The following is a 12,241-nucleotide window of genomic DNA, read 5'->3' as shown; positions in this document are numbered from 1 at the left end:
AAATAAAGAGAGAGAAATAATTCCTAGATAGTTGGTAGTAAATAACATGGCAGATAAGATCAGCATCTTTTATCACACTCATGGTGGACTCCTGAACCCATATTTATACATTAAAATGAAATGAAAAGCTTTTTATTTAACCCTTTCTACCAGTCCACTGATGCTCCGTTCCTCCAGAAGAGCTGAAATCGACTCATCAGACATTTTCACTCTGTGTAAACAAATGATTTTATCGCCAGTCGCAAGTCTGATAGAACATGACTCAGGAGTTCTGTTGGCTTTCAGTGTGAGACGTGTGTGTGTGTGTTTTCTCTCTCTGTTGGTGAACCTTACACACAGTTTTAGTGGTTGAAGATAATGCCTTCAAAATTCAGATGCATATGAACAAGTTCTTGATTCGGGGTGTCTGGAAGAGCAGAAATGGGTTTGGTCTCAACCTTTACTTGGAAGATAGAAACATTTGTGTGAAATAAAACTGTTTATTTTTTATGAATCTATTGCCCCAGTAGGGTGGAAAAAACCAGAAATACTTCGTAAATACGACAGATTCTTGAAGCGCCGAGTGTCTACTTTCATATGAGACATTAACCATCACTGTGGACTTTGGCGTGATGGACATCGACTACTGAACATGGCCACAACAAAATAGCCTTAGAAATAGAGTTAATACATTAGTTAATTAATACAAATGGAATCCTAGGTTGTTTGGACATTTCACAGTGTTCATATTTTGCCCTGGGGTTAACAGTTAACCCTGACTATTCAGAATCTGCCACTAAACCATGGATTAGCCTTCTTATTTACAGATTTGCATCCAACCGTGATCGGATTACTACTGAATTAAAAATGCGAGCGCTGTAATTAAGTATTTTTCTTCTCTGTTGTTCATACGGATATGGAAATGCATAATCTACTTGCTATTAATCAGTCATGAAGTGTTCTATAGAATTAGTTTTTCTCTGTTTACACAGTGAAACATGCTTCAGCTCCTAGGCGCGTTCTTTTTAAATCCAGCTAGTGTACTATTAGTTAACTGGGATTGAGTTAACAATCAGGCATAACATTATGAGCAATAAGAGGTGAGGTGAATAACACTGATTATCTCCTCATCATGGCACCTGTTAGTGGGTGGGATATATTAGGCAGCAAGTGAACATTTTGTCCTCAAAGTTGATGTGTTAGAAGCAGGAAAAATGGGCAAGAGTAAGGATTTGAGTGAGTTGGATGAAGGACAAATTGTGATGGCTAGACGACTGAATCAGAGCTCTTGTGGGGTGTTCCCGGTCTGCAGTGGTCAGTATCTGTCAAAAGTGGTCCAAGGAAGGAACAGTGGTGAACTGGAGACAGGGTCATGGGTGACCAAGGCTCATTGATGCATGTGGGTAGTGAAGGCTGGACCGAGTGATCCGATCCAACAGACGAGCTACTGTTGCTGAAACCGCTGAAGAAGTTAATGCTGGTTCTGATAGAAAGGTGTCAGAATACACAGTGCATGACGGGTCAGGGCTGTTTTGGAAGCAAAAGAGGGATCAACACAATATTCGGCAGGTGGTCATAATGTTATGCCTGATCTGTGTAAGCTGTAAGTAAAGTCTTTGGTGTGTGTGTTTTATTGCATCAGAGCCAGTCAGGGTCAGTTTTCAGTAACAGTTGATTGTTGAGAATAACCTACTGGATGATGTTCTCTTCACTCACATCCAGTTGTTTAAGGTGTTCTACCAGGTATCATAGGAAGATGACTCGTATATCTCGCAGCACAGTTTGCAGTCTGCTTCATCGCTGCGACCGTAAATCGCTAACCGCGTCCAACTCGCTGTCGCTTCATGTTGTGTTTTAATCAGCATGACGGCGTTCCACAGACCAGTTCCTCTATACACCATTGTTCAAGGTATGAGTTGATCCCTAGTCTGTGTGTTGTGGGTCCATCTATACCAGGTCACCTGGAGTAAGAAGAGAACAATCTGCCATCATCTAAACCCTGGTTCAGGAGGACCCCTGAAAATCTGATTCAACTAAATAAAACTGTTCCTCGCTCTGCTTTATAGTGTTTTCCCATTCAGAGCGTGTCGCTCATAGCCAGCTAAGGGACGCTGTTCAGACTAGTAAAGCTTTGGAGTCCGTCACATCTGATATGAGGTGAAAGCTGTTAAATACGTGTCTGAGACATCACTCCAGCCTACCTGTTACTCCAGGTGTTTGAGAAGATGACACTGGTACTTTATTAATGTTAGTATTTGTAGCAGAAGATGCCGTCTTTCTTTTTTTAATGCTGCCTTGTTTGTGATGGAAAGTTTTTATTAAATAAGTCAGTTCAGTACAGAGAGATTTAAAAGACAGTGTAGATTATGCAGTAAGGCTTTTCACACTGTTCTAAACCCCGGGTTATCATCGTTCTTAACCTAGGTAGAGGAGCGTCTCACAGTAGTAGCAGGTTATAAAACCCTGCAGTTTGATAAGTCAGTGTTAGCAGCACTTTCGCCTGAGAGTAAAACCCTCATTGGATTCGGTGATGTGTGGTCATGTTACTTCTATGTTAATTGTCTGTTGTCTAACACAGTGAGGTAAAACGATCGAACGCTTCACATGAGAACAGTGTGAAATTTTTGATTTTGATTTTTGTGTTAGCATAAATAAAAGCAGAATCAAACGCGATCTCCGAAATATTCAGAGTAGCTTTCACACGCATTGAACATGACTGCATCCGTCATACAGAGTAATTACATACATCTCATCACCGCTAGGAGTTTAATAGAAGAATCCCACACTTGCAGTTTTGCCGATTTGAGTAGTCGCATCACTCGTTCCTCAAAAATGCTGCATCTGTAAAACTGACCCGTCTGTTCTAGCTAAATATTTTCTCTCTCTCTGTCTCTCTCTCTCTCTTTTTTGTCTGGCTCTCGCTCTCGGTTTTCTGTCTCTCTCTCTGTCAGTCTCTCTGTTTCTCTCTCTCTCTATCTCTGTCTCTCTCTCTGTCCTCTCTTTGTCTGTCTGTCTGTCCCCTCTCTCTCTCTCGCTCTCTGCCCCCCCCCATTCTCTCTCTCTCTCTCTCTCTCTCTCTCTCTCTGGTCCTGCGAACTTGCATGACACAACAGTGCTGCTCTCTGCATTAAATTACTGCCACGCACAGCTTTTCTTTTTCATATCTCACTGCCTTCATATAGACGCAGGCTGTGACACACACCCAACAATAGCGCTCTTAGTATTTCATTACAGGCACTCGAAAATGTTCCTCATGTGTTTGAGTGCATGTGTGTGTTCATAATTAGTAACACACTGAAACTATGGAACTATGGGTGCGTCTCAAATCAGCTCCCTAGATGATGAATCAGTATATCGTCTCCACGTGTTGTGACGCTGGTAAGAAGCCTGTATCACTGCATGTTGGGACACAGATGACCGTTTCTGATGCCATGACCACATACTCACTCACATTGTCACCACTCGCGTTTATCAACAACATGCAGGATCCATATCTCTGACATGATTATTATTTATTTAAACTGAGAGGCTCCAGAAATTGTCACCTCATTTCCAGTAAGGGAACGTAGCGAGCATGGATGCTACCTGGCTTTTGCAGTGCACTGTGGGATTTTTTTTTTAGGGAGCACACTTTCACAAATTGGAAGGATTTTGCGATTGAGAGGATTTTGCGATTGAATCCTTAAAATGGCTGACTCCTTGATCAGTGCCCTGACTACTCAACTAGGGAGCTGATTGAGACACACCCTTAAATGTTGACACAAATGTACACTCATTTGAGTGCATGCACCTTTCTCTCACACATACACACTTTCTCAGGCCGGCCTTTAGTGAAGCTGCGTGTGGTATCACAGACCATGTGAATGTGCATGATGAATGATAGTGAATATTGCGTATACACCATTTTTAACACTCGTATGCCCTCTTATCTTCTCCCTCCTCCCCTCTATCTGTCTCTAGTGAATGGTAGTGTCTATAAAGGGTATGTCCCTTCAGGAGAGAGGTGCCAATGTCCATCAGGATTAATCACACTGCAGGGGGGTCACTGCGCCGATCACAGAGGAACACACTCGCCACCAGGTCTGTATGCCCATAACACACCTGTCTGTCTGTGTCTATACACCGATCCGGTATAACATTATGAACACCGAGAGGTGAATAAGTATCCTCATTATTATCTCCTCATCATGGCACCTGTTAGTGGGTGGGATATATTAGGCAGCAAGTGAACATTTTGTCCTCAAAGTTGGTGTGTTAGAAGCAGGGAAAATGGACCAGTCTAAGGATTTGAGCGAGTACAGCAAGGACACAAGTTTTGATGGCTAGACGACTGGATCAGAGCATCTCCAAAACTGCAGCTCTTGTGGGGTGTTCCTGGGCTGCAGTGGTCAGTATCTATATAGTATCTATATAGTGGTCCAAGGAAGGAACAGTGGTGAACCGGTGACAGGGTCATGGGTGGCCAAGGCTCATTGATGCACGTGGGGAGCGAAGGCTGGACCGTGTGATCAGATCCGACTGATGAGCTACTGTTGGACAAACTGCTGAAGAAGTTAATGTTGGTTCTGATAGAAAGGTGTCAGAATACACAGTGCATGACAGGTCAGGGCTAGAATTGTGTAGAACTTGTACACCAATACAGAATTTCATGTATTGGAGCCACATAGAGCTGTATGGAAGATTTTTCCGGACTAATTATATTCATGTCGCATATAATCGTATTGGTGTATCTGTCATTGTGTTTTCTATTTGTGGGACATACGTTATGACAATTCAGATGTAAATCATGTTACTGTTTGCGTGTTTGATTACATGATCACACACCTGCCTCATTTCAAATGGAACGAAAAAGCAAATGCTAATGCACAACTAGCATTTTTTATGTTATATGTATCAAATAGAAAGCGCACAGCATTGTTGACCTAGTATCATATGTTCCCCCCGAATATGCATAAAAACATTGTTGTTGATGTAGTTACAGATTTTGACATTAAAAGCAACGTCCCTTAAATGGTTTCTAAAGGCATGGGGTGTGTTTACTTTTACACAGCAAGATAGCAGTTTGTAATTGACGGTCAGTGTTTTTCCATGTTGAACACCTCTCTGCTTTTAACATCGTTTTAAAGCATTATAAAAAATTAGGTGTTCATTATAACTGGCTATTATAAAATAGTCATGTATCCTGTTAGCACTTAGCACTAAACTGCTAACGACAGGACGGCAGATGATTCACAGTAAAAAGGTTTATAACTCTTTTTGCATACTGGTTTTTGTTTTGTGTGTCAGCTTCCTGCTTCCCCAGCAAGATGAGTCCAAACATGCCCAAACCTCGGTCGTTAAAACTGTGAGAAAGATAGGCTAAGGGCACGAAACATCTTTTCTCCCGCTGTCTGTAAAATGTTTGCCTGTGAACTAGAAGAAGAAGAATAAATCTCCCGGGGAGCGATACTTTGTTTGCTGTCGTGGATTATTCAGTGTTTTGTGGAAGCGTAAGTCAGGTAGCAGATGTTCTAATGCTGGTCTTTTATTTTTGTAACTGCTTTTCAGGTTGCAGTCAGAACAAACCAAACAAAAAACAAATTCCCCTCCTGAAAGTAGAAGATCATATACTAAAGCTTCCAAAGCCCCGCCCACGCCTGCAGCTGGCTCCTCGCGTGGCCACGCCCCTCGAAGGTAGTGTCCACATCAAGAAACTCAAAGGACAGATTAATGCTATTCAAATGAATTTGCTTACTCTGTGTTTGTAGAACTTGCTCTAATCTCTCTCTCTTTCTCTCTCTCTTTCTCTCTCTCTCTCTCTCTCTCTCTGCAGAAACAGTCTTTCTCTCTCGTCAGTAAGTCACTCTGACCCGGATTCGGAGGCAGCAGGAAGTTCAGGCCAACACGAGCAGCGCGAAGTCAGCAACAACCGTGCCCTCAAACGTAGCTCTGCACCTGATCACAACAACACCTCCTACTCGCCCAGCCCGGCCAAGCGGCCCAAAGCTCCGCCCCTTGAGAGCTCAGAGCAGCCAGAACCTGCTGGCCCTACTGCTGACTCCGCCCCCGAGCTCCCACCCTCAGCCAGGTCGAAAAAGCGACGTTTGGCAGCCGAACATCCTACTAGCAGGACACTAAACAGGAAGAGCGGCACGTGCGCCGCCTCTAGCTCCTCCCACAAACGCAAAAAGGCAGACACCCCATTTTGCTCCTCTTCTTCCTCCTCATTCTCTTCCTCTTCTTCGTTTTTATCCGGCTCGAGCAGCGAGCAGGCCAGCCGCTCATCCAAACCCTCCAAACTGGCGTCCAAATTGGCCGCCTCGGCCAAATCCGTGACCGACTCAGCCTCTTCCTCCTCCGCTTCTTCTTCCTCTTTCACTTCCTCTTCCTCCTCCTCTTCTTCTGTGGTGGTCGCCGGTGCCAGCGGCTGTGCCCCGCCCTCGCAGGGCGCCCGGCTCAAGCAGGGTAAAGATCAGAGCAAGTCGCGGCGCTCCCGCTCCGCCTCTTCGCCGTCTCCTCGCCGCAGCAGTCGCGATAAAGAGCACAGCAAATCCAGTACAGCTGCCTCTAAATTCGATTGGACGAGCCGCTTCAGTCCCAGAGTGAACTTGCCGAAGCCCAGACTCGCCCTGCCCGGATCCTCCAAACCCGAAACGCCATCAGGGTCCAGCAAACCCGGCCCGAGCGGACTGCAGGCCAAACTCGCCAGTGAGTCTCTCGCTCTCACCTTTACGCCTTTCATCCTTAGTTACACCTTCTACACATTCCTTCTAAATTCAGCTCTACACACCGTATCTGTGCAGTGCGAGCCAGTGTGAGATGGCAAACATCACACTGTGATAAAAACTAGCAAGTGTGATTAAACCGAATCCTGAATGAGACACGGTCACATGATGCATCGTGTCTGTCATCACTTCAATAGAAGTGGCTAGAGCAAATCTTTGATTATAAAGCTTGCAGGGTTTAAAAAAAAAAACGAGAGGGAGAGAATGCATTTCTTTTAACTTTTAGGACAACTCCATTATAAGTCATAATAAATGGTGAGTTATCTATACGTCAGGAAGACTAAATGTCAATCAAACATGCTCATTAGAATATTAAGCCACTCCCAGATCTCTCACAGATTTTTTCTTCAGCATGTGCAATGCCAGCTTCTTTATTATTTTTCTTAATCTCTTGTAACATTTTTACAGTGTGAAAATGTGTGATTTCTGCTTAACTCTTGGGTTTTATTGCGCGTCTGTGTGCGCTCTACGGAACGATGGTGTTAGACAAATACTTTTGACGTAACGAGGATCGACTCACTTTTTTTCCGTTGATATTATATCCTGTCCCAGTTTTCTTGTAAAGAAACAAATTTTTATTGTGTTGCCTCGAGCACTTTCTTTGCTTAGTTTGTAAATGACCTGTTTGCCCTTTAGTCCGTTATCGAGCAGTTTAGATAGACCTCTAGCTGCATCCTTAAAGATGTTCTGTACACTGTGCGCTTACTCTGTCCACTATATACACAGATGTCCAGTGTACGGAGGTTAGAAGGGTAGTATCGTCTCACATATGACGGATTCAGAAAGCGTTAAAGAAATAAATCTCACCAGGTGGACTAATTTAAGACTTTTGTCTGAGAATTTTTTTTCTCATTATTCAGCATCAACGCCTCCAGTCCACTCCTTTTCCTCTAATTGCAAAGCTGTGAGTGTTGATTGCATGAAATGTCCAACATTAAACTTGTTTTTTTTTTTAGTAGCGCATAAGTATGAGACTTGGGATGCTGCTACGTTGCCAGACATATAACAAGGAGAAAAGATGAGCTGGGGAGCTGCCTGCTGTTGCTTACTCTTAAATTGTTCATGTCTGTCAGGGAGAATGCTGAGAAGAGCTGAGTAGTGAATAGAGTAAGGTCTGCTTTATAAACGACTTGCATGGCTCACGTCTAAACCCTTTCAGCTCGACTGGCAAAATGTGTTCACTATCACAGTGATGTGTAAACAACAGATTGTTAGAAATGTTGTCTTAAATCGATGTAAAACAGTCCTGTCACTCAGCCCTTGTTATAAACACTTATAGTCCTCACCATGCTGTAGTTTATCCCTCTTAAAGTTAATAAGAACCAAAAAAAAAAAAAAACCCCCATAATGAGAAACATAAATTGCAGCAAAAATGTCCTGTTTACAAATCGCTGACACTGGAGACTCCGCCCCTGAGCTCCCACCCTCAGCCAGGGCGAAAAAGCAATGTTTGGCAGCCAATTACTAAACAGTAAGAGTGGCCCATACCCCTAGCTCCTCCCACAAACCCATCTTGTTTTGTTAATGAGAGAGAAGAATGGCAGGAAAACGTCCCGTTACAAATCACTGACACTGGAGACTCCTTCCATCAGTGTAAAGTAAACATCTTACACAGTAGTGATCAACTCCTTAATATTTGGGAGGAGGAGCTTGCAATTTATCACAGATTTTCAGCCTCAAGGCATGCATGTGATGTCACAACATGCGTTCAGCCAAAACCTTCTACCATTTACGTGTGTTGAACATGAGTACAGATCTCAGACAGTAATTACATACGTGACTACAGTGCTAGGAGTTTAAAAGACGAATCAAGCATTTTTGTCTGCAATAATCCCCTTATTGATGTCCTGATGACCTTCACTATATCAACTTTACTGCATTGGTCTTTGTTAAAGAATATCTTTAAGTCTTTTTTTCTGTTTATTGGGAGCTTTAGGTGGAGCATATCATCTGTTACTATAGAAACGATAGCCTTAATATAAAACTGACCGTGTGATTTGAATTGCAGTCTGGGCTGTTACAGAAATCGAATCCTTCTGACCAATCAGATTAGAGAATTCAGTAGCACTGTGGAATAGGAATGATTGAATAGCCATGTCCGCCTAACTGATGCGCTGAAGATTCACTTGGACCTGCAGCTCCAGGGTTCAGAGAGTTTGTAGATAGACAGACTCTGTTGATCCAGCGAGGGAATTTATGGTACAAAAAAAAAAAAAAGTAAAGTAAATACAGAGCTACACAAAAAACAAACAAACCCAGAACGCTGAATAGAAAATAGTTGTGTATGACAGACGGTGTGTACAGAAGGTTGTGCAGTTGTGTGTTCATCTATCGCACGGAGATGTTCTGGTGAAAGGGAAAAAAAAGTTTTCTTACAGATCGGAGCTGAAAGCGAGTGCCGCTGTCTTTGTAGTACGAGATGAAGGAGGTGTGATGGATTGTTTGTGACGGAGAGAGGGATGTTCACGTCGCTACTTTTCTTTCTTCACCAGCTCCAGTGGTGGTTTCAGCGCAGCAGGAGCTAAAATGTGCGTCTGTGTGTTTCTCTCAGCGCTGATGTAACAGCTCGCGGGCTTTGACTGCCGCTAGACGCGTGTCTGCTGTAAGCGGAGAACCGAATTGTCCTCAGCCCTTCAGAAGTGCTGCATCAGCACGCTCGTCATTCGCGTACGCGATCTCGTGCACTGGCTGACATTCTCAAAGCTCGCCCTTTCGGCACGTCACCGCTCTCGGACGCTTTTCCCCTCGTGTTCCAATATCGGCTCGAGTTTATTCCTCTGTCGAGGCTTCAGGGAAGCGGCGGTGTCCTCTGACTCGACTGTCACCGCTATGAATTATTAAGTGTGACGCCGAAATGATTATTCTCCAGCCTGCCGTCATTAGCTGTGGATGATGATGATGATGATGATAAACTCTTAACACGTGCACACTTTAAATCAGATTAAAGTGAAATAACCTGGTCAGTGTAGCTCATAATTCTGTGATTGAATGAAAAGGATATAAATCATTAATGTATGCAATGAATCAAGACTTGATCAGTCTCTCCACAATTTTGCATTTTTTTTTTGTGATTGTAGCCAAAAATGCTTGTTGTTTTAATTAATTAATTATTTTATTTTAGTTTTCTAAATGTGATACAACTTGCAGTGTTTTTGTTTGTTTGTTTATTTATTTATTTTCATCAAGAAAACTACTCAAATTGGTGAAATTGCAAGCAGAGGATTCTTCTTTTAAACTCCGAACAATAAAGACGCATGTAATTATTTTCTATGATAGTTGTACTCATGTTTAACGCAAGTGAATGAAGCCTTTGTGCTGTTGCTGAATGCATCTTGGCCCAAATCTGCTGCCATTTTGAAAAAATTGCAAGTTCCTCTTCCTTAAAATCACGTAGTTTTATTTCTGAAAAATCCTGGAGAGACTGTCTGACATCCAAAATACTAAAAAAAAAAAAAGCTTTATAGGGGCTGTTTATAGTTTTCAGACTCCATCAAGCCGTTTTATTTCTTTGCTTGCACCAACATTTATTCTCTCCACAATGATCTTTACAGCACAAACAATCCTAAGACTAAACATGAAATCCGGTCTTTTCCGATCAAGTCGAGCGACATCATACAGCACTGATAATACGGTTTAATCAGCTATTATTGATGAAAATGATTATAATTCTGATGGTTCAGCTATTTTGGTTGAAATTCCGTCAGTCGTGTTGCGTGCAGTGGAACATCACGTCGAGCGGCTGTTGATAAACATCTACACAAGGTTGTCTGTATGTTAAATACAGCATTTAGACCTACACCTTCCTAACCTTCCTTTCAGCATGCACCGATGAATGGTCACTCGTCCACTCCTCTCAGGTCGCTACGGCCGAGGGATCGTCTCACGTTTCAGCCGAGCTCTGTGCTAATAATAGGCTAAAAATACGCTAAAAATACCCGTCGCTACAGTAACTTGCAGTCGGACACTCTCGGCGGCCGAGTGCAGAGGTAGGACATTGATTTTCTTTTTTTTTGTATTTAAGTACTAATGCAAAACCTCGCTTCAGGTTTCAAATGATGTACTGCTTCTTTAAATAAAGCACAACATCTGCACGAGTGTTATGGAGTTCAAGTGCTAGATCTGATTTACAGCTCTCCGTAACGCTGTTACAGAAGTGCTCTCGGTCGCCGTGAGGAATTCGAGATGTTCGTGCGCGTGGAGAAATGTAATCCTCGTAGCAAATCAGTCGGATACCTTTAGAGTCAGAGTACTGAAAACCAGCAGACTGGGCTGTATGGGTGTGTAGAGGATCATGGGAAATAGAGTGGGTGCTGTGGTGTGTTAACACTCTTGAAGTGTTAGTGAGCTCTGGGGATTTGAGTGACCTTTCCAGAGCAACACCGATTAGATTGGTGCACTGAACTCGCTCTGGGTTCAGAAGAGGGCTGGAGGTTTGTACTGAGGAAGAGACTAAATAAACGCTTGATACGACTGCTCGCCGTTTTGTATAGAGCAATCGCATCCGCTCAGGCAAGGTTAGCTGTTGCTGTGTTTCTAACCAACGAATAAAAAAAAGTTTTAAGATGTGCTAAGAAGACCCAAACCATGTGCTAAACCCTACGTGCTAAGGGCTTTAATCCAGAAGCTTCTGCCACCTGTTTTCACTGTATTCTCCTACTGGTGAAAAGTAAATTTCACAAAATAGGCTAATATATGAACCATTTGTATGATGTGTTGTCAGCCATCTTGAAGTTTTTTTTCTCATCCAGAGCCAGCACTTGGTTGGCCCGCCCCTTTTCTGCTACATAAGCTAAGCTGCGAGTCTTAAGTGTATGAAGTGTCCAATATTCCACCCTTTTTTTCCCCCCACACTCTACTCACAATTTATACTACAAACTGGCACAGACTAGTGTACAAGTATGAGACTTGGGACACACGGCTAATGGCCGCAAAATCCTCGGCATCACCCCAAACTTTCTCCCTGTGCCCCCTGGGTAGGTTTTGAGCAGCGTCACATTGCAACACATTTAATTCCGATCAAATGTGCGTGTGTTTTGGTTTTTTTTTTTTTTTTGCTTTGTCGGGTGAGTTTTGGATCTATTTTGAGATACGTCGGATTTAGGTTGAGTGTTTAAATGTTAAATCAGCACTTGATGAATAACTATTAAGCCCTGATTTGATTTGAAGGAAGAGAAGCTTATAATGTGCAGCTCAATGTGAGAACATTGGACCGGAATTAATTCTGCAGTGGTATGTAGAGCTGGATGATAAATCAGTATAGATATTTAATGAATAATGTATCCTAATTACATTTTTTTGAGCAATTTTTTGAGGTTTAGTGAGTTCCTGGTGGTCCAGCTGCAGAGTCACATGCTCTTAATACTGTGGCTTGAGGTTTGATTGACCCGGCCACTTGAAGGGTTAACTCTCAGTGCTGGTCTCAAGCCCAAGGGTTGTGTCAGGAAGGCATCCGGGGTAAAACCTGCGCCAAGATCAAAATATGTGGACTGGATGATTTG

At 42.9% G+C, this 12,241-nt stretch overlaps 1 protein-coding gene across 5 annotated transcripts in view; it reads left to right on the top strand.

Moving 5' to 3' along the window:
- Window positions 1-12,241, top strand: part of trip12 (thyroid hormone receptor interactor 12) — a 50,769-nt gene that overhangs the window by 5,866 nt on the left and 32,662 nt on the right. For all 5 annotated transcript variants that reach the window (XM_058387223.1, XM_058387224.1, XM_058387226.1 and 2 more), the window contains exons 3-5: window positions 3,940-4,059; window positions 5,527-5,652; window positions 5,792-6,666. In XM_058387223.1, the coding sequence (XP_058243206.1) occupies window positions 3,989-4,059; window positions 5,527-5,652; window positions 5,792-6,666 (1,072 nt within the window). In that variant the 5' untranslated portion in view covers window positions 3,940-3,988. The remainder of the gene's footprint in view (window positions 1-3,939; window positions 4,060-5,526; window positions 5,653-5,791; window positions 6,667-12,241) is intronic.

Source organism: Hemibagrus wyckioides, linkage group LG04 (assembly GCF_019097595.1).
Source record: "Hemibagrus wyckioides isolate EC202008001 linkage group LG04, SWU_Hwy_1.0, whole genome shotgun sequence".
In the NCBI taxonomy this organism is placed as follows: Eukaryota; Metazoa; Chordata; class Actinopteri; order Siluriformes; family Bagridae; genus Hemibagrus; species Hemibagrus wyckioides.
Note: the sequence above shows the minus strand (reverse complement) of the source record. Positions and strands in the feature narration are given on the sequence as shown.